This window comes from Triturus cristatus, chromosome 3_1 (genome assembly GCF_964204655.1).
Source record: "Triturus cristatus chromosome 3_1, aTriCri1.1, whole genome shotgun sequence".
Classification (NCBI taxonomy): Eukaryota; Metazoa; Chordata; class Amphibia; order Caudata; family Salamandridae; genus Triturus; species Triturus cristatus.
In genome coordinates this window covers 683,717,564-683,743,984 of record NC_140583.1, presented here as the reverse complement: position 1 = coordinate 683,743,984, position 26,421 = coordinate 683,717,564, and the positions used below count along the sequence as shown (strand labels likewise).

General features: G+C 47.3%; 1 protein-coding gene across 4 annotated transcripts in view; it reads right to left on the bottom strand.

The window, feature by feature from the left end:
* The window catches only part of CPT1A (carnitine palmitoyltransferase 1A), a 386,602-nt gene that overhangs the window by 294,620 nt on the left and 65,561 nt on the right, over positions 1 to 26,421 (bottom strand). For all 4 annotated transcript variants that reach the window (XM_085644765.1, XM_085644763.1, XM_085644764.1 and 1 more), the window contains exon 2: positions 6,779 to 6,933. In XM_085644765.1, coding sequence (XP_085500891.1) covers positions 6,779 to 6,919 — 141 coding nt within the window. In that variant the 5' untranslated portion in view covers positions 6,920 to 6,933. The remainder of the gene's footprint in view (positions 1 to 6,778; positions 6,934 to 26,421) is intronic.

Here is a 26,421-nt window from a genome sequence, read left to right as displayed (position 1 = left end):
GCCTGAACTCAGAATGATAAAACCAACTTCACTAAAAGATGTATTTTAACATTCTGTGCTTGAAAATACCACTTTTAGAAAGTAGGTATTTTCTTGTCGAACCATCCAAGCCTTCCTCTGCTAGGTTGTGTATTCCTTGTCTGGAGTTTGAGTGACAGGGGCTGGGGGATTCCAGGAGAAAGGGTGAGGTAGCACAGGGCTGAATAGAGAGATCTGCATGTAGATGGAGGGGGGAGGGGGTGAGTTGCACCTGGGACCTGAATAGGGCTGTGCCTTCCCTCCACATTGCTGGCTCCACCTCCTGCGGTGCGTCTGATGTCTCTGGCCTACACTGTGAAAGGAAAGAAGGAGTCTTGTCAACAAAGTGCTCCAGGACTGAACAGAACTGGTTTGGACTAGGCAAAGGCCTCTCTGCCTTCAGAGGACAAAGAGAAAATGAGATTAAAAGGGAGGACCCAGACTCCAGAACTTTAGATCACTTTTGGGAAACAAGAAGAACTTTTGCTGAGGAGAGGAACCAGAGAAACGGAGGAAGAGATTATCCCTAGCTGAGTGCTGTTTGGGGAATTGGCCTGCAGTGGTTGCCTGACTTGCAAAGAAAGGAGAAAGGACTTTGTGCTACTTTCAAATCAACTTGTGAAGGATCTCCAAGGACTTGAGATAGAGCTTGCCTCCTGCTGAAGTCTCAGGGACAACAGACTTCACCAACCAGCTCCCCAAGGGTTCTTTTGAAGTGCCTACTGTTGAGCTGGGCCTTCTGAGGGACTGTGTGTCGCAAAGAGCTGGAAGCATGACTCACGAAGAAGAAGCGTGTCGCCGCCGCAGCCGATGTCATCGCATCACTGGAGAAGGGTGTCGCCGCTGCAGCTGTCTCTTCACATCGCAGAAGCACCACACATCGCCGGAGAAGAGTGTCGCCGTCACATCAGACGCCGTCGCATCATTGGAGAAGCGTGTTGCCATCGCAGCCGATGTCATCGCATCACTGAAGAAGGGTGTCGCCGCTGCAGCTGTCGCATCACATCGCCGAAGCGCCTTGCATCACCGGAGAAGTGTCGTGGCTCAGAAGAATCGTTGAGTCGCTGCACGGTCGTCGGACGTGCACGCATCGTGTCACATCAAGACGACGACTCCTTTTTGTTTAATGGCACCGGATCTTCATCGCCTCACGGCGTTGCGGGTCGCATCGCCACAGAAGGCAGTAAGAAACAGATGCATCACCTCCCCACGCCGAGAAGAACCGACGCATCCCCTACGCTTCAGTAGGGACCCAACGCATCACCGTTCTTACGTGTAAGGAACCGACGCATGACCTTCCCTGCAACACTTTCGTTGTATAGCGTTACGCATCCAAAGGTACATTGAACTTAAAGTGTTGCATTTACCATCTTAACAGAACTGAGCTATTTCTACCAATTTTAAAGAACAGTATTGTGGATTTTTGTCGTTTGTGGTCTTGTGATAAGTCTATATAAAGAATACTTATTTTTTATATAAAACCTGTGTGGTGTCCATCTGTAGTGTTGTCACTGAATTACTGTAGGTGTTCACAAATGATTTACACACTGCCTCGGAGATAAGCCTGTCTGCTCGTGCCAAGCTACCAAGGGGGTGAGCAGGGGTTATTTTAGGAGTGTACCCCCCTTACCCTGACTAGAAGCAAGGGTCCCTATTTGGTCAAAGGTACCTACCTCTGCCAACTAGAGACCCCCAGTTCTAACAGATAGGTATTAACTGCTGGGGAGATCTATATCAAGACGGAAATTTCGTACACTAGAACAATTCTTCACCAACCAGGCACCCACCACCATAGACATATTCCTATAGGTTAGACTGAGAGAAAGCATTAAGGATAACACGCCCTCCTATCCACTGGAACCACCGATGTTACCCCCACTGCACACGATGCTGAAATCCGGGACAGCCACCCATATCGTCTCCACATTATACTGCAATATGCACACCACCCCGGTGCTAGACCAATGCCCTGCACGGGGGCAATGGGACAGAGACCTTGGTTATGAGATGACAGATAAGCAATAGGAATACTGCTGTACACAATGAACGGGTGTCCACCAGTAGCCGTTTGCGCATTATACACTCCATCTCACCTACTACACGCCTAGATGCGGAACGGAGGGTGCAGACTTTTTGCACCTTGCCTGGAGCAGCAAAAGAATTAATGAATATTGGCAACAAATCTTTATAGCATTGGCAAAGATGACGTCATTGACACTAGTAGGGTCCCCAACAGTGGCCCTTTTAGGATATACTGAAAATAGTGACGCAGGATATAGAAAATATGTGGCACTTGGGTTATTACTAGCCAAACAAGCCCCAAGTTTAAGCAGTGGATCAGGGACTTACTGCTTACTTTTGCAGACTTACTCCCCCTCACTTCTCATCCAAAGTACATATGGGATCCACTTAAAACATGCCTAATAGCCCACCCGGTGGAAGTTGCTACGGATCATGTGCCAAGCTGCGAGATACTGCTTAAGGAGAAACTCTAGAATTAGAGGGGGGAATAGCACAGCTACATAACAAAAAATAGACCAAGCGGCGACTGGGAGCCCCAACCAAGGGACAAACTTGCTCCCGAGTCACATATACGACCGAGCTGGAAGATCCCTGCGAGACTGGACAATAAAAAACAAGTAAATGGTTAAATTGGATTATATAAATAATGTGTTGTAAAGTAACATCACATTTGAATAATAGAGGACTGCGTATTACTGAATGTTGTAAATACTAAATGCATACATATGATGGACATTTCTATTTCTGCCTATGTAACAATGTTTTTAATTGTGATTAATGTACAATGAATATAAAATTTTAAAAAAATAATAATAATAAATTAAAACTTTTAGTCCATGTATAATAAGATTCTAGCCCATATCTAGAGTACACATGACCCCTGACTTGCCTCTTAGTTCACCAATAGCATTGTCATCAGGAAAGGGGCTGGAATGTTTCTCAGTTCATATTTAACAAGCATTTGCAAATGCAATAGGTCTCGCATTTGTGAGAGTTTAAGCTATTCGCATTGTAAATGACAATTCCTTTTATTTATGTGTTTTCAAAACCAAGACATATATAAAAGGCAGTCATTTCTAATGCCAATAGCTCAAACTCCACAAATGCGAGACCACTTTCACGGTGGCCACACCCCTACTTTAGACGCTGCTCGCAGTATTCAGGTTACTGCGAGCCGCGTATAAAGAAAGTTGCATGGCCACCATTAAAGTGAAAGCACGGCATGGGGCGCTTTTACCCCCCCAAAAAAACATTTGTTTACAAATAAATGTTTTTTGGGGGTAAAAGCGCCCCATGCCGTGCTTTCACTTAATGTGTAGACTGAAAATCTGTACTTAGCATAGTGCGCTGCCAGACTGGTATTTTGCTGCTTCTGACACTGCATCCAGATATGCAATACAACATGTAATATTACACCTACAACAAGCCAGGGCTGTTGGTTTTGTCAATGGTTCTCTGATGTTCTAGTGGACTGTTGGGCTGATCGGGCTGCTGGCAGGCCGGACTTGGCAGCTACTATGTGGTCCCAATAACCATCAGTGATGAGATGGTCAGCTGTGGGTTAGCTCGCACTCGTCTAGCTACTTTGCTGTTCAGTTCCCTGGTGCCCGGGATAGCGTGGATCCAATATAGTTACACACATGCTGGTGGTGCTTAGGATGTTTGTGGTGATGCCTTTGGTGGTATCCCGCAAGTTGGTGGTGCCGTGAGCTGTGTCCACTCATGTGCAGACTGGGGTTGCAAGTAATCAGGTGACCCTCGGTGGCACCGGTATGCAGGCGGTGACTGTCTCACTGCATGGGACGGTCACGACCATGCCAGGCATTCAGGCAGCAGGGGGTGAAGCAGTCTGTCAGGGCTCCATGCACCAGTGCAATGTGGCCGATCACGGCTTCATACCGGGTTTGATGGTTCTGGTTGAGGCTCTATGTATGGTGATCGGTCGATGCATGACCAGGCGCAGGGCTTAAGTAATGGCCGGACCTGGCTGATAGGTGTTACAGTGTTCTAAATTAGCGTCATTTACGGGGGCTACAGTTTTATGGAGATACTGCGTTGCAGCAGCCCTTCTGACCAGCCACAGTGAAGGCGCGCTGCAAACACATAGGAGTGGCCGCCATTGCTGGCGTTCCATGAGTGCTGTGGGGTGATTCGGGTGGGGTGCAGTGGGGTGGGCAGCCACAGTGAAAGCACGCATGGCACACTTCTAACACATAGAAGCAGCCGCCAATGCCGGTGTCCCACGATTGCCAGGTGGAGAGCCACAGTGAAAGCATGCATGGTGCGCTGCTAACACATAGAAGCGGCCGCCATTGCAGTCGTCTTGTGAGTCCTGTGTACATTAAGGAAATAGTTCTCCAAAATGCTAATGAAGGCTCCCAAGTAAGGACACATGTAAAAGGGCTAGTCCTCAAGCGAGGTAACAGAAGACAGGCAGGTACTAACAAGCCCATCAACAAATCAGAAGCCAACATTTACAAAGGACAATGACAAAAGCCAAAGAAAAATATAGGCGGAGAGCGGGCAGAGCTTCAAGTCTATACCTGAACACAGCATGCCTTGAAGAGCAGCGCTTGCGCGGCCCAGGCTCCACCTAAAACTCACTTCTAATAAATATATAATTATAGTATGACATTGTAGCACACTGCCATTTACAGACAGCACGTTTTCCATTGAAATGGCCACAAATGTTCCCATTAGCATGCAGTGCTGCTGATAAAACTAAGCAGCATATAAACAATGGTGTATGTAAATTGGATTTTAGCATAAATCTTTACCATTTGCACATCACAAATTAAAGGGTTACGATTTGTTTTCATCCCATCAAATGTTTTCTGTCTATAACACAAAATTTAAAAAAATGTGTGTTGCTAACTTCCGAAATATATATTTTGAAATATTTGTGCAGTTCTTTTACAAACTGCTTAAATGTTGTGTTAGGGAAAATCTGACATCCTGCAGCTTTTCATTTCATAGCAGTTGTGCAGCACAATTGTCAGTCAGACAGTTCACTTTACACAATCCTCTAACATTGCAGTCAGAGAAAGAAAATTGAAAAACAACCTCCAAAATTAAGCAGCAAAGAAGACAGACTGTGACAGTTCACCCTTGTCTTTGACACAGAGCAAATGTCACACAAAAACAAGATTTAAAGGCATCTTTATTGCTCAAATCACTTTCTCAGTGAACAGAACACCGGTTCTTATTAGCTTGCCAGAAAGGGCCAGTAGGCTTAAAAATAGCTCCCACTAATATAATCTGAATCACCATAGCGAGTGGGCTAGTAGATTTTTCGAGGGCTGTGGTATGAAGAACTGCTGCCTGCTGTGCTGACCTGCTGCCCTCTTGCCTGGGTGAGGACTGTACCTGCACTCTGTACGCAGGACCACCAGAGTGACTCCAAGGGCTAGTTTTTGTAACTAGCACATGGGCTCTGCAACAGTGAGTTCTACCCAGTCAAGTGGTGCCACCCCAGTCATGGGCCCTTGGACGTGGGCCTGAAAGTGCTCTGACAGCCCATCTGTGGATCAAGCAGAGCCAACGCTTTCCCTGTGCTACGTTGTGGAACTCCGAGTAGAATAGACACATCACCTCTGTTGGAAGAATTCTTCCAGTGTAAGGACTCTGCATCAGCCTCGCAGCCTCATCCGTACCGTTGCTGTGCGACACATCCTCGATGCACAGCTTCGCAATGTAAGCCCTGCAGTCCCTTCAGGACCAGCTGGTGCATGGCGCATCTTTGATGCAGGACTTTGCATTCTTTCAGTTTGCAAATCTCTAGTTCTACTGATTGGACTGTTATTGTTTTGGTTTGTTTTATTTATTAAAATGTGCTCCATTTTTCCAATTTGGTGTGGGTCCCTTTTTGTGTGGTGTTTTCACGTTGTTACGGTTTGAAGTGTTACACAAATATTTTACACATTGTGTCTCAGTTAAGCCTGACTACTCTGTGCCAACCTACCCAAAGGTTGAGCACAGGTTAATTTAGGTTTTGCTTGTAATTCCACCTTGACAAGAATTGTGGTTGCTGCTTGAGTAGTGTTCTACCCTTACCAGTAACCAATTTTCTTAAAATCACGCTGTACCGTTCCACACAAATTAACAAATGCCATCCTCAGACAGATAAAACCCTTAAACCCTGCACCTTCATCAGAACAACATAGCACCAAACACACAGAGTTGGCAAAGTGCTGCCAATCCAACAGCACTCTCACACCAATACATACCTTAAAACTCCTCAGGTAAAGCCAACATAGCTATACCACACACTCATGCTGAGGAAGAGAGGAGTCTTTGTGTCCTTCCATCACTAAGTAAAGGCAGATAAACACTCACACGTATAGATCTTAATTGGCTACCTTTATTGTAATGTTTACTGAGAATGCATTTGACTATGGCTGAGCAATGGACAGTTGACTATCCAATACAAAGGGAAAACTGAGAAATCCTTTGGCTTACATATCCATACACAGATAACACTCCAAACATCTTCCAAATGCAAACTCCATTTACTTTCAGACTTATCTGCTCAAGCCACTTCTAAGCTAAACATTACCAGAAGCTCTACTGACATCACACAATCAAATTATCAACTGCGGCCATGCCCAGATTTGCAGGAAAAGACACCTTTACTCAAATGTATTCATTCCACTGCAAGACTTCAGCACCCACCACCACTTCAAGATCAGGTTAATAGGCTCACTCTGGTCTGTCTCTAGTGCAAACATTCATCATGTACCTTGAACCTGATGAACTTCTTCTTCCAGGAATGTAGACCAGAGAGATAGATCTGCTTGAGAGCTTCATGACTTAGTCGCAGGTCGATGCCATCAGGAGTTACAGTAAACTGAAAGGCTACTGCTTGATGTGCTTCTGCCATCTTGGTTTAATCTTCTACAATAAAAGCAATAAAAGTTAAAGTACCCTTTAATACACGTTACGGTAATTACTTACATGTTTAGTGGAATACCAATTATTTTTTAAATATTATTTACACGTAAATTCTTGTAAAGCGTTTTTAATTCAGGTGAGCACAACTTTGACAGACTTTGAACTTCAGGTCTACAGTAATTTACAAACGCATTAAACAATGGAAACCTAATGATGTAAGTAAGTAGCGTAATCTCACCACGGAACATCATACTTCAGGGGTTTCCACACAAACCATCTTAAGTGTTTCCTGGTAAACCAAGAGAGCACTCTGCCACAGTACATGCATTTGCTATCTTCTTCACTTTAATGGGTTACACACTCTACCTGACTACATCTTTTGTATGTGCATGAACCTGATCTAAGAGGTCCAAACAAACCACTTGCTCTAATGCATTGACCATGAAGGATCAGCAAAACATCATTTCAAATCAATCTCTTGGCAAATAGTATGTAACTGACCTGTAAAACGCCTGTGAAAGATACTAAACAAACTGAACCCACTGAGTGAATGAAATATGCAGGCAAGGCATCACAAAGTTTGATGTGAACTTCCAGTTTCCCAATCTTGATAAGTGTGTCTAGCCCACGAAGCTCATCAAGAAAGGAACAGGTATACATTGAATGTAGAAGACAGCTTTGTCTTCAGGCAGAATTGCAATTCGGGGAACACAGCCGACCTATGGACTTAAGATATTTTGGCTATATGCCTGTATTGCAGGCTATACGAATTCCTTCAAACACACAGGCCAGATTTTGGTTGGGCTGCTATCTGGTTGCAAACAGTGCAATATGTGACCTCTGCATAGAGTGGAGTTGAATTCCCCGTGTACAATATAACCAAGGCCTCAGAATTCCATGTACTTCTCGTATTTTATCAACAAGCTTGTTTTGTATACAAGTTAACTTTTACCATAAGTTTCTCTTCTAACCTGCACCGATATATTACTTGATTAAAACGTATACACCAATCTGTAAATACAAATTTTTCCAACTTCTTTGCTTGTATGTGTTCCCTTTTGTTGTCATGTTCTACAATATATAAAAGTATTTCTTTTACATAGTAAGCTTCCTGGTTGTCAAACCTCAAGGAGTGCCTACCTATGGACTCAATATTTACTTTGAAAAGTTTATATACTGACATTATGAAAATCTCAAAATAACATCATTCATACAACTGAATAATAAAGAGTATGACCAGAGGAATAGTGCACAATAGGGGGAGGAGAGACCGTCAGTGACTGAGACGAGGCTAGTTTCAGGGCTTGATAGTGAAAAGACTGCAGGTGACTTTGAAATGAGGACAGACTTCCTTTAATAGTGGGAAAGGAATCTGTCAGTGACCTTGAGAGGAGGAAAGACTCATGTTGATGGCGTGAGGAGAGTATGTCAGGGACTTTAAGATGAGGACATGTTCAGGGGAGCTCCTTGACAGTGTGTGAGGCAATATGTGTTATTGGAGAGGTAGCTATCATAGAGCATTTTGGAAGAAGGATTTCTTTCTAGTGAACCTACAGGTTTTCATTTTTTAACAGAGAGAGTTGAGGATAATGAGGCAAATGGTGGGACGCAACGAGTTTAAGTACTTTTGAGGTTGTTAAAGAAGGCAGTGATAGCTCTTGTAGAGTGAATTGTGGTTTGAAAGGTGCTTTCATGCATACGTAGGCTGGGGGTGTAATGTCAAGAGATGCAGTTGGGACAAAAATAAAGGACTTAGGGAGGAGGCAGAGGACAACCTAGAGAACCAGGGGGATCCTGACATCAGCCAGTCTCCCTCTGGGTGACGTCGCATTAGTGGCACAGGCCACGAGACAAGTTAGGCACATGAAGAAAAAGGGGCGGGGTAAGGCAGGTGGTTATATATTGTAAGTTCTAGGCAGGAAGGCACAGCAAAAAACAGTACCTGGTGGCAGGCAGGGTTTATGAGCAGCAGATTTTCTAGTCAGGTAGGAAACAAGTGTTAACATTTTTTATAAAGGGCTTAGGGGTATAAGGATATCAACCATAAATAAAGGTGATGCAAAAGAATGAAGAAATACGAAAGGCAAATGACACTTTGTGTGAAGCAGGCAGGGAAGACTTATGAAGACTGGGGGTCTCAGGGCAGGCTTGGGTTGGGCTAACAAGCCTTCAGCGCAAAGCAGCAAGCGGCATAGCGGCCACGGTAATTTACCCCCTCACCTCGGAGTTGAATAAAAAATAAGGTGGGTGCATTAGGAGACGCGACCTAGCCTTAGGCAGAGATGTCGGAGGCGGAGGCTAATTATCCCCCATTGTTAAATATTAACACGAAACGAGGCACTCACGTCTCTGTGGACCCCGCAACACCAAAAATGAGGAGGGAGCTTCTGGTTGAGCCAGCTAGGCAGGGCGAAGCAAAAGGAGGGTGTGGACATTGGGGTAGAGTAGAGTAAACCAAGGCTCCAGTTACTCGTAAACAAGCCAGGCCAAGGAGAAAGGATCTGGGAGAGGAAGGAACAAAGCATGATGGGAGTTGTTGTCTCAACAATAGTAAAAACCTTTATTCACCAAAAAGATATAACTTGTGGGAAACAAAGGCCAAAATGTGGAAATAAGCACAGACAAATCAAATAGAAAGCATACAGAGGCACAGAGATGGTATAACAAGTCAGAATATGAGGAAACATTAAAAACAACATATGTCGAGATAAGGAAAAATTTGTATGCATTGTAGACGAAGATAAGCTGCCACCGGTGCGAGGACTTTGGTAAACACTCGTGGTGCAGAACGAAGGCCGAATGGAAGGACTTTGAATTGAAAATCTCTCCCGGCCACTCTGAATCTGAGGAATTTTCTGTGTCTGGGCAGAATAGGAACATGAAAATAAGCACCTTGAAGGTCATGTACTCTCCTTGGGACAGTAAATGAAGGACCTCCTGAAGAGACAACATGTGGAATGTTTGCTTCTTGATGCATATGTTTAGGGCGCTTAGGTCCAGAATAGGGCACCATTCTCCCGACTTTTTCTGTATAAGGAAGAACCTCAAATAGAATCCTCTGCCCCTTTGTAAGTTCTGAACCACTTCGATCGCGCCTTTTCCTCAATAAGATTTTTAGTTGACCTAAAAGTTCCTTCAGATGGGCAGGAGGAGGACCTCTGGGCGGAGAATTGAGAGGGATCTTTACAAACTCTAGAACGAGCCCGCTGCGCACAATATCTAGAACCCATTGATCGGTAGTAATCAGTGATCATTTGGAGGGACCAGGGTTCAATTCCCGACGCGGCAGGGTCGTGGACCAGTGTCAAAAACGGACTCGATAATTCTCGCCTCGGTACCTACTCTAACCAGGAACACACTCGGCAACTCTGGGCATTAGCTTGCCTCATCTCCACAACGGCCCCCCACATTCGCCGGGGATGCCTGGTTTCACCTTGGAGATACCCTGGAGGGACCATCTCACAGGGATAGCCAGGATGGGTTCCCCAGCGGTCTACAGCGCCAGGACGCCTCAGGGCAGCAGTGCGCTTTACAAGACACATACATTTACATACATTTACATTTACAAGACATTTACAAGTAGAAGCGGGAGATTCGACCTCCAACCATTGCGAGGGTGGTAGGCATCAAGGATGGCAGAGGGAAAAAGTCATTGTTTCTTGGAGGAATCCCGTCCTCTATAAGAGGATTTACCTCTGAACTATCTGTAAGATGCGGCTGGCGATTGTCTGTACGATTGTTGATTCTGGGAGGAGTAACGCTGTAGGCCTTGAAAAGAATTGTATTGTCGATATTGATTGGAACCTCCCCGAAAGGCTGCTGGAGGATGAGAAGCAGTTTGGATTGGCGTCAAGGTTTCCCAAGAAGACAGTCGCCGTTGAAGCAGAGAACCTGAAGACTTCAAAGGAACCAGATCCATGGATGCAGCTGTCGACGCTGCCGCCGTCGACGAGAGAAGTTGCCGTTGAGCCGCTGTCGACCAAGCCGCCATCGACGACGAAGCCATCGCTGTCGACGCCATCGTCGATGAAGCGGACCCTTTAGTCGACGAGGAAGTGCGCGTCGAAGAGGGCTTCTTCTGCTTGTTCGACGCCGTCGACGAAGTCAAAGGCACCGTAGACGACAGAGGCCTCACCTTCACTGACACCAATGTCGACAGTGATGTCACCGACGACAGAATCATAGCCGGCATCATGAACGAAGAAGTTGAAGTCGTCGTCGTAGAAGCGACGACAGCAGTCCTCATCGACGGAGGAAGCAACAACGAGCTCGTCGACGAGATAACCAGTTTTTCAGGCAAAAACTGCTCAGATAGAGTTTTGGACGCCTGAGAGTCAGATCTCGGGGGCATAGAGGGTGTAGATAGACTCTGGAGGCAGGAGACACCCCTTTGAAGTTGAAGGCCGGTCAGTGGACTTGACAACATGATGTTTCTTCGCCACCTTAGTCTTAGGAGAAACCTTTTCCGACTCAATGGCTCTCTTCAAAGATGAAGTAGTCCGGACTGAGGAAACAATCTCCACATATGATAGGGGGTTTTCCATAGTCTTCAACTTATGTAGCCACAGAAGGAGCAGCCCCTCCCTGGCCTTAAAGGTCTTTTGAGAGAAAGTCCTGCAGATTTTACAATCCTTTACTTGGTGTTCAGGGTAGAGGCAATAAATGCACTTCTTATGAGGATCATCAGAATTAAGTCGCTGTTTTCCACATGTCCCACAAGGTCTGAAAAGGGACTTCTTGGTTGTAGACATGACAAAAAATGAGAAAATAACTGAGACGTGCGGCAGAAAATCGGAGGGCCTGAGCCTCTAAGGAGAACATTCTGGAGGGTGCTAACGCCTGATTGGCTGGAGTTTGGACTTTTCACAATGACTAATATGTTAGAAAATTGACAAGTTTTTTCTATCTAAAAGCTCTATGATTCAATGCTACTCTATGTTTTTTTTCTTACCTATCTATGGTTGTGTTATTGCTACATTGCCATGTACCGTGGGACTCCCACTTCGAGGACGGGAAATATTCAAGCATGTGAATCTATGAAAGACACCCCAATACTGGAGAAATAATTTTCAACATTGGGGGACTCAAGGCCCTCTTTGTCAACTGGTAGCAGCAGCTCGTGCATAGCGACCCGACGCCTGCTTTTATTTCAGATGAAACTCCCCAGCATAGAGTGCAAGGCACAGAATGTGGTACGGGTTTATGTTTACTGGAAGATTGTGGAAGAAATATAGCAGATGTGGGAGCATCACCATTTTAGACAAGGATACCCTCATTTGAACGGGGAGTGGGAGTGTGCTCCAGAACATCATTTGGGGGCATGGGAGGTGACAGCCCTAGTGAGGTTGAAGTCTACGCGATCTTGTGTGGTGCGGTAGATGTTAATGCCTAAATATCGGAATGTGTGGGGTTCCCAACAGACAAGATGTGAGTCCACCATTAAGTGTTGTGGCGGACAATCAAGGTGGATCAGGAACAGACATGACATGGCCCAATTCACTCCCAAGCCAGATGTGGTCTGGAACTCCATGAGAATATCCCCGATCTCAGATATGCCATTTCGGATTTGCGGACAAAGACTAAGACATCGTCGGCATACAGGGAGACAATATGCGTCTCCTGTCAATGGTATGCCCCACGCCCGACCCTGCTACACCAGCAGCTCCATCGCTAAGGCAAAGAGGAGCAGAGACAAGAGGTATCTCTGGCGCATTTCTCTGCTCACCAAGAACGGGGGGAGATGCATTGCTGAATTTTCCCTCGAGCAGTGGGCTCAGTGTACAAGAGTCTGATAAGTCTTTGGAGTCTACCAGGTATGCCCAAGAATGTCACTATCGAAAATATGTATCCCCAGTTCACCATATCAAATGCCCTCTCCAGTTCTAGTACTATGCAGGCTATATAGGGCCAGTGAGTAGGGGCCTGTTCTATCACTCTGTAGAGCCTGCGGACATTGAGTGTTGTGGACTTGCCAGGGATGAAGTAATTCTGGTCAAGGTGAACCAGATGGAGGAGGCGCGCATGGAGTCCTACTGCAACGATTTTGCTTAGGACTTGTAATCTGTCCCGAGCAAAGATAATGGGTGGTATGATGTCACTTTCAGCGGATCTTTGGCGGACTTTGGGAGGGGAAACAAGTACCATCTTAGGTGTCAGGATGTCCTCATATGCTTTACAGAACTCAACTGGCTGTTCGTCCAGTCCTGGAGTCTTATTCGTAGCTGCACCCGGAATGGCTCCCAAGATTTCTTCCACTGCGATGGGTGCACTAAGCTCCTCCCAGTCTAGGGATCAATAACTGGCAATGTGACCCAGTTGAGAAAATCGCGGATGGGAGCCTGACAGTCTGAGGGGGAGGAGGGGGGGGGGATCATAGAGGGTTTGATAGCGAGTGGTGAATGACTCTACTTGGCTGGTAACTAGGCACATTTGAGTTATTCTAAGTATGGTGATAGGAGTGACCAGCGTTGCACTTCTCAGGAACCAGGCGGCCAGACTAGCCTCCTTCTGCATGCATTTTAGTCTAAGAGGCCCTGAAGTCGAAGCAGTACAGCTGTGCGGCATTCAGGCTTTTACCAATACATCGTGCAGACTGCTTTGTTAGGCATGCAATTTGGGGGAACCATTTACGTGGACAAAGTACTATCCAAGGGTTGTTCTATTTCTCATGCCCTGTCCGAAACATTTAGCACCTTTTTACAATGGTTCTTTACACAAAATGGTATGGTACTATCTAGATGATTTTCTGTTTGTGGATAAAAAAGATACAAGGCAATATTTGAAAGCTTTAAAAATAAAATCTAAGTTCAGGGGGGGGCGTGGCCTAGCAAGCCAGCATGGTGGATGCGCTTTAGGTGAGCTCTGCTGAGCCAGTCTGAATTATCCTGGAATTACCCTGCCTCGTCGGTCTATCTACTGAGGAAAAGTGTTCAGACTGCGAGAGGAACCAGCAGGGAACGTGGCAACGGCAAAAACCAGCCGGTTCCGTGATTTGGGAGACATCTCTCCGGAGGTGCACGGGCACGAGGCGGAGCTGCGTGAGCGCCGGCCAGAAGTGGCTGAGATCGGGATCGTGGCACAGCCCTGCCTCACCTGAGGAGTCTTGTGGCTTGCCAACAGCCCCTGGAAGTGGCTCTGGGGCAGGGGCTGCTGCAGCTGAGGCTTCTATACGGAGGGGTCATGGGGGAGGCGGTCTGGTGAGTGTGCTGGGCCACCCTCTTGCTTCCCCCTGCCCCCCGCTGCCTTTTGGCGGCTGAACAGGAGGTGGATCTGTTGCCCCGCGGATGCGGGGGGGTGTTGTGGCACACCCAGGGGGCTTGAATATCCTGGTTGTGGCCATTGGCGCGCGCATTCTCCCTGCATTCCAGTGGCTGCATCGGGCTGCATGGGAGGGTTGGGCAGCCGCACTGTGTATAACGGAAGAGAGTGGCACTCTGGATAGTGTGGACCACTTCTGAAATAACGGCTGATGATTCCCCCCCCCCTGCGTCTCCCAGCAGAATATCGGCGATTGGATCGGGTTGCATGAGGAGGCGGACTAATCGCCTCGGACATAGTTGGGGGCGGTTATATTCCTGACTGTCTGGGGCCTGCCTGTTGGACCCTTGTTCATATGTGCCTGCTCAGGGCTTATCCTGGACCACTGGGGTGTATATATTGGAAGCCGGGAACAAGGGTGAGATTTACTGGATCCCCGCAAACCATTGAAGCCAGTGTCACAAGAAGTAGCTGCAGCCACCTGATAGCTCCAGGCAGATAGAGATTGCCCCCGGATATATGTGGATGCAGTCATTGACGGAAGCTTTTTGAGACATGGCATTGCAGGCACTTGGGGGGCTTGTGCGTGAACTGTTGGGAGCACCCTACCAAGCTGTTGGAGACAGGTGGACACCCGCTGGGGGGAGGGGGGGGAGTTTCGACTGCCTGCGGAGGCAGCTGAGCGAGCGCTCGGTGCGGCTTGTGGGTAAGAGATCTCCGCCCGTGTCCTACTTCTTCAGGAACCTCCATACTGAGCTTGGGCAATGCAGGGCGAGAGCGCGCAGATGAAGGGTCTGAGTTCATTGGTCTTGGCTGCTATACCTGAGCTGGAGCTTCTGTCTGGGGGTCTGCCCTGCCAGCCATTCACTACATTGGGGCCCCATCGCCATCATGACGAGAGATAAGCTGACAGGGGGCTCGGCTAAATAAAGCATGCAAGACCGCTACACTGGGCTGGGGGCCTCGACGGCAGACCAGGGGGGTGCTTAGGGTGGAGTCCCGGATAACGCAGCACTCATGGCAGCCATTACGCAGTCCAGAACAGCCTTGGAAATGAAAATCAGGGAGGTGGGCTCTAAAGTCTTACTCCTCCGACAAGATCTATGAAATGCAACAGAGCAAATCACAGAGTCTGAGACCAGGGCCTCAGAAGTGGAGGACTCCGTTACTACCTTGAAAAATAAAGTGGCGACACTGGAAACCATTACCAGAGGTTTGGCTTCTCGCGTTGAAGATGCACAGGGGAGAACAAGGAGGAGTAATCTGCGCCTTGTGGGGTTCCCAGAGGGGTGTGAAGGAGGAGACATGGAACCGTTCTTGACCACATGGCTCGTCAGTTGGCTTCCCCCGGGATAAATGTCTCGCTGCTTTGTTATTGAACGGGCTCATAAGGCCCTCATGCAGAAGCCGTCCTTGGCAGCCAGACCACTATGAGTCATAGCAAAATTCTTAACCGACCATGACAGAGACGTCATCCTGAAACAGGCCCGACTCAAGGAACCCCTTCAATTTGAAAACACTTGTATCCTTATTTTTCCGGACTATACAAGACTGGTTCAGCAGAAGCGGCAGTCTTTTATGCTGGCCAAGGCCCGCCTCCGTGAATTGAAACTGCCATATGCACTCCTGTATCCTGCCAGACTGCGAGTGGTATTTCAGTCACGCACTCTGTTTTTTGAGTCGCCCGAAGAGGTCTTCAGGCTGGAATTGGATTCTTCGACTAGTGAAACTGTCCGTAAACCACCTAAGCCTAAACTCAAGGGGACTAGAAGATCAAGATCCAGGCACAGCTCCCAGTCCCATAGCAACGCCAGCAGATCTGCCTCGGTGACTCAGCCGGGGAACTCGTAAATGTATTGAAACTCTTTCACTTGGGGGACCTCTCGAGAATATCCGTTCTGACCGATGAGGCGAGTGTAGAGGCTTGTACCCTCGTTTGACCTTTTGTAGTCCGGGGGACTGCCTGTAGACTATGGGTGGGTTTCATGGGATCCATTGGTGGGGGTGGGCGGAGGGCTCCCATTGGGGCCCCCTTGCCGCCTTCGCCGCGACAGATACTTCAGCCATTTTGAGGTATTGGGGTGGGGGGGTTAGTTGGGTTGATTTCATTTTTCATATGCACTGTACTTTTGTTCTGTGGGGTCACTTTCTGCACTCAAGATGAGAATTGTTCGCTGCACCCAGATCTGGGATGGCTTTGTTATCTCACTGCATCGCCGCTACCTTGAACCGCTGCTTGCTTGCTGGTTGTCGCCTGTATTGCTCATTGATACTACTGGCTCTAGAAATGTCAGCCCCCACAGATAGATTGCAGGTCCATGCTGGAGGTATCCGGATTGTGAGCTGGAATGTTAGGAGTGCACTGGACAAGATGAAGACAGGGGTCATCCTCCAGCAGGCTAAGCACTATTGGGCTGATGTCTTGATGTTGCAGGAGACGCACCTCTTGGGAACTAAGGCCCTCTGCTTTCTTAGATACGGCTATTCGCAGGTGTTCCATTCTGGGTTCACCAGGGGATCCTGGGGAGTTGCTACTCTTATTCACCGAAGAATCCCTTATACACATTCTAAGACGTGGGCAGATACGCACGGGAGGTACGTCTTCATTAAGGGTACAATCTATGGGGAACAGGTTGTGTTGGGTAATGTCTATGCCCCCCCCATTGTCTTGGTCACTGGTTGAGCGTCTTATGCCACTGTGGGCGGATGTACTGGATGGATTGACAGTTGTAGGAGGAGACTGGAATAATGTGATGGATATGGCTATAGATAGATGAAGATGGGGAGCCCGTCCACTGTTTGTTAAGCCACCAAATTATGTTCCCTGGTGTCAAAATTGGGCTGGGTTGATCCTTGGCGTAGGTTGCACAGGGAGGAGCAGGGCTATACATATCTCTCAGCAGTACACAAATCATTTTCAAGATTGGACTATATATTCGTACCATTGGGTGTAACTGGCAGACAGAGAGGCAGAAATTCTTCCGAGGGGTCTATCGGATCTTCCCCAGTTGCGATAATGTTACAGATTGGCCCCTCGAAACCACCTTTTCGATGGCACCTCTCCTCCTGGAATCGGCAGGATGAACAGTATGGATACCATATAGGACAGGTTATTGACCAATATTTAGAGTTTAATGTGGGGTCGGTGGAAGCAGCCCAACCCCTACGGGAGGCAATGAAGTCGACCATACGAGGCGTAGATATCTTATATTGCACCACAGCGCGTAGGACCAAGAAGGAGTCATTGCTAAGGTCTGAGGCTCATATTATAGAACTCGATCTGGTCAGTAGGGGGAAGGGGGTGCATTGGCATGCCAGCAGTTGCTAGTGGCTAGGCAAATGCATGCTGACTTGTTGATGGATGAGGCCCGACTGGCATGGTTGGCCTCCCGTAGTAGGATCTACCAGTGGGGGGAAAAATCTAGCAAACTACTGCATTGCCTGTGCCAGGGAGCTCTGCGCCCCCTGGTCCTTCCTGGGATTTCGGGACCAGACGGGAGGACCCTTGGAGATCCCTCTGGTATTGCGGAGAGTTTTGCGCAGTATTATGCAGAACTCTATACCCCGAAGAAATTCCTACCGGCTGCTATGGTACACCACATCATAGGGGACCTTCCGCCCCAGACACACTCTGATGAGGCTCGGGCAGAGCTGCACCTTCCGCTTACAGAAGAGGAGCTGGGCTCAGCTCTGGGCGACCTTAATTCTGGAAAAGCCCCAGGCCCTAATGGGTATCCATGGGAGTTCAAGAGATACTCCACGAAATTGGGACCCCATCTCCTTCGGGTTGTAGAAGAAGCACGGGAACGCGGATGCCTCCCGCGGGACTGGAGATATGCCGAGGTAGTTGTGTTTCACAAACCGGGCCAACCCCCGGAACAGCATGCTTCTTATGACCCTATTTCCTTACTGAATAAAGAGGATAAGATCTTGGCTAAGGCTTTGGCCAATCGCCTCCAGTACCATATTACCTCACTGGTCCACCCAGATCAGGCCGGCTTTATGCCTCCGAGAGCGACGCGGCATAATATTCGTCGTGCACACTTCACCATCGCCACTATTCGGGGGCAGGATGTGCCAGCTGCACTCCTGTTGGCAGACATGGATAGGGCATTTGATTCCCTTAGCTGGACATACCTATTTGCCCTGCTAGATCGGGCTGAATATGGGTCCACGCTTCCTATCCTATTTAAAGTTGCTGTATACGGATCTCACTGCCTCAGTTTACATCGCGGGGTCTGCCTCCTTCACCTTCCCTATTGGAAGGGGCACCCAACAGGGTTGCCCACTGTCGCCATTCCGGTTCGCCTTAGCTATGGAACCCTTGGCGGCATGGGTCCGGATGGAGGCGCATGTGACAGGACTCGAGTGGGCTCAGGGACTGTCGGATCACATCGCATTATACGCTGATGATGTCTTATTTTTTTGACAGATGTTAACAGAACACGAACGTGGCTGCTTCGTATCATGCACATGTTTGGGGAGTCGTCGGGTTTGTTTATGAACCCCTGCAAATCCACTTTGTGGATTCTTGGGAAACAGCTGGCCCTGGGTACTTGGGCCTCGGTGGCGCAGGTAACTACAATTGGAATAAAGTCTTTCCTGCCGTGACGTTGGGCGCACCGGAGCTTTGCCGACTTTCGAATATTGATGCTCTCGTCTTTCCTGCCGTGACGTTGGGCGCACCGGAGCTTTGCCGACTTTCGAATATTGATTATTGGTATTTGTCACTGCATATATATTACTGACAAATTATCAACTTTATGGTTCCGATGGGGACTGGAGATATGATACGGATGTAAATGGATCGGGCGTCTGTCAGCAGTTTTTTGCAAAGCCCCCAAATGACACGTACGCCGTCTTATTGAGATTCTATTTCTCACTAAAGATATCTAACCTGACGTCATAGATTGAAGGTAGCGGCCACGGAGTTGAGAGACCTGTTGAGCGAGAGAGCGAGGAGGGTCTCTGCGGGATTCTGTGAGTTGAGCGAGAGAGACTGGTGGTGGAAGGCACCGACGTGCCCGGGCGGATACAAGTGAGGAAGACCTGCGGAGCTTGCCACCCTCCACCTCTCCTTGTGGTTTGGCTCGGCTCTGCTCTTTACGCCGCCAAAGACCCTGCCAATTGATCCCGCCTAATCTCGCCAATCCCCTTGCTAATCCTACAATTTCAATTAGCTGTCTTATATGCAGTGAGAAAGTCCGTTTTGGAGGTCTGCTAGAGGTTTGTTGAAGATAGAGGCTGAAGATAGAGGGTGCTGACAGTGACTTTTTGGTGATAAGTGCAGCTGCCCTTTAGTGGGCGGTCACAGCAAGTGCCTGCATCACAGCCTTGGGAACCTTGGGAGCCCCGCTCGACTAAGTCCTCGCTCCTGCTTCAGTCCTTCACAATTTTAAACAAAAAAACATTGCTACACTACATTTGCCCAGCTGTATTTATATTTATATACTGTCATTGATCTGGATTCTCTGTAGTTTTAACGTTGCTGTTTTATAGGCCAGGTGCTTTGATTCCTGTTTGCTTCGCTCCACGCCTGTTTGGGACCTGCATACTGAGGAGGGCGGGACTGCGAGGACCAGCTTCCCTAGCGCCCGGAGCACCATCGGCGCAGCTGGGTCCTCTTCCCAGCCACACCCCTTGACCAGCGCAGCGACTCGCGGCCCCCGCTTCGCGGGGGCCGCTCGTTGTCATAAATGGCTGCTGACTTTTGGCTCTTGTGTGCTTTGATTCCTGTTTGCTTCGCTCCACGCCTGTTTGGGACCTGCATACTGAGGAGGGCGGGACTGCGAGGACCAGCTTCCCTAGCGCCTGGAGCACCATCGGCGCAGCTGGGTCCTCTTCCCAGCCACTCCCCTTAGCTATTTTGGCTTACGTATATCGCAGCAACATTCGCGCCAGCGGAACGCGCGCGGAACGAAGAGCGGGGCGAAGACCGGGCAAAGAGCGGGACGTTTGAGGCCGTTCGAGGACGGCCGAGGCACGGCCAAGGCCTCATTGAATCACAAATTCCAGCACTTACTATCGGAAGACTTATACGAGAATGTCAGCCAGAGAAACTAGAAGCAGATCCTCCCGGGCTGTAGGAGTGGCTAAAGGTACTCTTGACACTTATTTTGCTAAAGCCGGCTCATTAATAATTGATGAAATATCCATTCTTGAAAGGCGAATATCCCAAGAGATTGACTGGGTTAGAAGATCTTCACTGGGTCCCCTTGCACTTGCTACCACGCCTGAACAAACTGGTGCTCCTAAAATGGTAGATTCTAGGGGGTCAAATGTTACTCCTGAATTAGCCGACCTGTGCAGTCCTACTCCAAATACTACTGATTGCGAGATGTCCGCTATCACGGAGCTAAGCATTTTACCTCTCCCTTGTACCAGGCCACCATCACTTCCCTCGAATGCTACTCAAACCCTCCCTATTGGTGATACAATTACCGAGTGCCCCATTTCTAATTTAGACTCATCACAGAGGACGAGGGAAGGAGCAATTCCCAAAAGGAAAATTACAAAAAAAGTTGGCTCAATTGGAGGACGCAAGGTGAATACTCTCAAACGCAATCCTAAGAATGAGTTGATTCACAAGACTTCCAAAACTAAGACACCGAGCCAATACAGGAAAAACAGGTTATCACCCGCTCTAACTACGTCTGAGCTATCCCCCAGTCTTAATTGTCCAGCAGGGAATGAGCCACCCTCTCTCTTGGACATTCGAGTCCTCCTAAGGGAAATTCTTAATCCCTTGAAGGATCGCATCTCCAAGATAGAATCACTTTTATTGAAAATCCACATGGGTCTTCTATGCACAGATTAGAGTTTGGAGGTCACAAACAGGCGCTTGCAAGACAGGGCGCATACATAATTACGTGGGATAATTCAGGAAGGCAAAACAAGGGTCTCTTAATAGCCTTTTATGGACAGAATTACAGCAGAATCAAGTATCCCAGGCTGCTAACTATCTGGCCAAAAGCCTGGTGACCCTAGGCTTAAAGGAGCTATGGAATACTTCCACCAATCATTCAACTATTAAAAGACTGGTAAAGAAAACAACAAAACACCTATCATGGATAGAAGATAAGGAGTCAGTTGCCAGGAGATCACATGGGTGGTTTGTCTTAAACTCCTATTCAAATCAAGGTCTACAGAGTTATTTCAATTTGGGCTACTCAAGATTTTTAAAGCTGAAGTTTCTAAAACTCAGAATGGGCCTGATCCCTTGTAGATGCCATCTTCCACATTGGCAGAGGGACAAAGGGGATGCCCTCTGTCGGCTATGTGGTAAGGCAATTGAGGACATGCCACACCTCTTATGCTCCTGTGAAAAACTGTTAGAAGTAAGGAAACGTTTGCTTAAATGTTTGTTTAACCAACGAGGAATTCGCACCCGAAGGAATGCCGTGCTTGCCTGTTTTTCCCCTGACGATTTGCGGCTAAACTGCAACTTGGTGAAATTTATGAAAGAGGTGGAGATAAGGATGCAGAAACCTGTTTTTTAACTTATCTTGGAGTCACTTGATAGTATGAACTGTACACAATTATATAGTTTTATTGTAAAACTTATCAAAGTGACGGAAATGATATAATGAAAGTCTTAATCTGGAAGATTTTATTATTTTAGACTGAATTTAAGTATGTGTTGGGTAACGTAGAGAATGTATTTGTTTTATCCTCTTTTTATTTTTATAATGTGGAATTGCAATGGTTTTTATTAACTGTGCAAATAAAATTTACTTACTTACTATGCACAGCGGAGGGGAAGGAGGTATCTAGTGCCAAGACTAGCAAGGAGAGGGAGAATAAATCTGAGCCCCCCCCCCAAAAAAGGCCCATTTCCACCTAAGCCCATTTTAATACAAGAATCCCCTGTAAGTGCATTAGAGAATCCACCATTACCTAATCCAACTTGTGTAAACATAACTCGCCAAGAAGCCTCGGTCGCACCTCCTGCAGAGGCGCCAATGATGGATCCTCAGCACAAGATAATTAATCTTCCACCCCAGGCCATCCCTTATGTGGTGATTCTGGCAGGTATTCCTGAATTAATCCCCCCAGCCAGAGAACCAGTGGGTGCACTAAAAAACAAGATTATTTATTGGCTGTCCATCAATAGACCCCTGCCCGAGGGCACACATAGCGAAGTCCTTATGGTAAGAAGAGTCCCCTGGGTAGGCACCACTAGGAAGTCTATCCAGGGTGACTGTGTTGTGATCAACTTCAGGGACCCTGCAACTGTCAAGTACATCTGTAGCTGGCCTCGGAATATGCACGGGTCGCCCATTCAAACTCTCCCCCTGTCTTTTTTCTACCCCTTGGTGGGGCACGAGGGGGAGGGAGGGGGTTGGGAACTCGTGCCTACTAGCAGTAGGGATCGGAGGTGGAGACCCAATGTAAATAAAATTTACTCTAACCCTAGAATCATGGAGGATAATTATTTTCCCACATATAACAGGTTTAGTCACCTAGATAGGGTGGACTGACTGGGTAGGCAAAGCCTTGGTGAGGCTTTGGATCATAAAAGGCCCTCATCATATGATGTACAGTTAGATACTTCTATACAGAACAATGGACCCCAGCAGACACAAACCGACCTGGAATCCTGTGTGGTGGCTCCCATTCTATCTAATGGTGCAGTATTGGAGAGCCTAGCACAGGATGAAACGTCTGCTAATTTGAAGGTCCATCCTATGGCCACTGTACAGACATTTCCTAACCCTGTGAGGACCTCAGCCCCCCTTCTAAATATTCTATCTTGGAATGTGGCGGGCTTGTCCAATAAATTAAACTGCCCGGCTTGGAACATTTTCATAGAGAACAAGAATATATGTCTGTTCCAAGAAACCTGGATGAGGGAAGATCTTACCCGCACTGGCTTCGCCGTTTTCTCTAAGAATGCTAAATGGAGTGGCAAAGGCCGCCCTTCTGGTGGTCTTGCAATCTGGATAGCCACAGAATTAGGTTGTAGGGCTGCCCCTTTGCTAGTAAATTCAGAGGATATTTTGGCTGTATTACTGGAGTGGCCAGGTTCGCATCGCCTCTTGGTAATAAATGTCTATTCGAGGCCAGTTAGTATCTCGAAAGAATCTTGTACTATCGATGAGCTCGATCTTGCCCTTAATACAATTCCTGAGGGCACCCCTTATATAATAGGTGGAGATCTGAACTGTCATTTCGAGCCACTCATGGGTCCATTGGATGGTTTGACCAAGGAGGAGGATCTTGCCTGGTCTATACCACCCTCCCAGCTACCGGCCCCAAGAGTGTGGTCTCCTCTGGCGGTGCAAATCACATCTCTTACTCTTAAACACGGACTCAGGGCCTGTAATGGAAGGCTACCATCAGATATTCCTCCAAAATGCACCTTCCACAGAGAGGGCAAAACATCAAGTCTTGATTACATTCTGGTCCCACTGGCCCTGTGGTCACAATTAAGTGATTTTCGCATACTGCCAAGAGAAGATAGTGACCATCATGCTTTGGAGCTTGAGCTACACTGCTCCGGTCTGGAACCTAGGGAAAAGAATAGGGAGCCTCCTGTTGTGGGGCTATCTCTCTCAAATAATAGACGCAGAATAAAATAAGAGAACTTAGTAGCCAAACAAGGGCTGTTACCTAAGCTATACACCCTACTTACTCCCATGCTAGAGAAGGCCCAAGTCCTAAACACCCAATCTAACATGCTGGGATTATTTACTAAGTTGGGCCAGCTGCATGCAGATCTTATCACATCTATATCAGGAATTTTAACCAGTAAATCCAAAAAGGCCTGTGGGTTCACTCCCGGTCCCTCCTGGTATAATTCTGCATGTAGGAAGGCTAAAAGCGATCTTCTCTCTACAATTAAGACAGGACAAGGCCGGATAGAAATTAGCGAACGAAGACTGGCATACAAATCCCTAATCAAGAATGCAAAACTTGAATGGGAACATGAAAAATGGGAGAAACTAACGAAATTCTTGGCATGCAGAGACTCACGAAAATTCTGGCGTTGTGTAAACACAGGTTCAGAGGAGTTGGTCTCTGCAGTTGAACCTAACATCTCAGCCAAGACCTGGCAGGACCATTTTCAGTCCCTATATATGTCACCTGAGGGGACTGGAGCGGATCCTGTCCAGGTAGAAACAGACATACCATCGGCTTTGTCTCTCTCTTTTTCATTCAAAGAAGTCAAAATAGCTATCATGGGTCTGGCGTCAGGAAAGGTACCGGGTTTGGATGGCCTGCCGGGAGACCTATTCAAACAGGAACCCGAAGTCTGGGCACCCTATTTTTTGCTTTTATTTAATTCTATTCTAAAGGGCATGGAGCTGCCCGACACTTGGCTGGGCGCAGAGATTGTCCCAATTTTTAAAAAGGGTTCGCCTCTGCTCCCAGCCAATTACAGACCAATCAGTCTTATTGATGTCTCCCAAAAACTATTTGGCAGACTCATTCTCAATCACCTACAAGACTGGATCGAGGAATCGAACATTATGAGCACATACCAGGCTGGTTTTAGAAGAAAAGTCTCTACCATTGACCAGATTTTTCGTTTAAATTGCATTCACTGGAAGACCGTTTTAATAGAGGGCGGCACTCTATATACGATTTTTGTTTGATTTACGTGCCACGTTTGATTTAGTGCCCAGGGATAAATTGTGGGTCGTCCTGGACGATCTTGGTGTCCCAAATGATATATTAGGTATTTTAAGAAGATTGCACCTGGGTAATTTTGCAAGGGTGAGGTTTGGAAGGGGGGGCACCCTTACTGATCGTTTCCCCTTTGACAGGGGGGTTAGACAGGGTTGTGTGCTGGCACCGACTCTTTTCTGCCTTTTTGTCAATGGGGTGATCAGCCATTTGAATGCACTGGAAAATATTGATGCTCCTAGGCTTGGAGGCACGGGGGTACCTGCTATTCTTTTTGCAGATGATACCCTGTTGCTCTCCAAGTCCCCTATGGGCATCCAACGGATCCTCGACGGATTCGCAAATTTTTGTGCGATTCGGGGGTTGGAGATCAATGCTTCTAAAACCAAGTACATGATCTTCAACCCCCCTCCGAAAACACGCGCAAATCCTACTCTTGGGCCCTCTAGGCTGGAGAGGGTCTTTACATTTGAGTACTTAGGGATAACATTAAATGAGTCTATGACCTGGGATTCGCATCGCACCAGGGCGAGACTTAAATTAACTCAAATGACAGGAGGATTGGCAAGGATGTCCCGTGGATTGTCTTACCAGCCGTTTTCCCCTCGTTTACAAATCTATAGAATGCAGGCAAAAGGGGCAGTGACCTATGGAGCAGAACTTTGGGGGCATTCTGCCACCCAGACCATGCAGGTCACTGAGAATAATTTTATCAGGCAACTAACGGGCCTTCCGCCTAGTACCCCACTTTTACCACTGAGATTGGATTAAGGCCTTAGACCAATCACAGAAGAATTGGGCCTTAAACCCCTATTGTATTGGCGGAAACTATGGTCGGTACCAGAATTGTCTAATTACAGATCTGAGCTTCAGGAAATCATGAGACTATGTAATCCTGCACGGTTCCCTTGGCTCAGACATATTAAACTAACATGTGAGGCAATAGGCAGACAGAATCTATGGTCTGATCCAGAAAATACCTGCCCTACAACTTCACGACAGTCCCTATCAAAATCCTACTATGAATATCATTTGTGCACTCACATTAATAACACTGAGGAGAGGTCCCTAACGGGTAAATTCTTGGGGACAAAAGACTCATATCTCCAGGAGCTTGTATTTGATAACATTGGCCCCCCGCTTACTAGGAAGCTTTTTATGCAATGGCGGTATAGCACCCTTCCTCTCAAAGTGCACACTGCTCGCTGGACAAATTTTGAGACTTCACTACAATGCCCAGCCTGTGCCTACGCGAGGGAGTGTGACTTGCACATAATATTCTTCTGTCCAGCATACAGAAGAGCAAGAAACTACTGGCTCGTTCCAATACTTAAAAATCTGGGTTTCAGGCGCTATCTTCTTGCTTATAGGATTCTGAAAAGAGATTTGTCGGCCCCAATTGTATTTGCAGTTGCGAAATTCTTAACATCAATGTGGCACAGCCGTAATCAATGCATTAAGTCATCATCAAACGAATGATTGTTTTATATTCTGGTCAATTGATTGTAAATTACAAATGTATTTTTATCTTCATGAGTTGTTTTATGTTGTAACCCTTTTATGGTCCGTGTGACCGAAATAAATAATAAATGAAATAAAGTACCC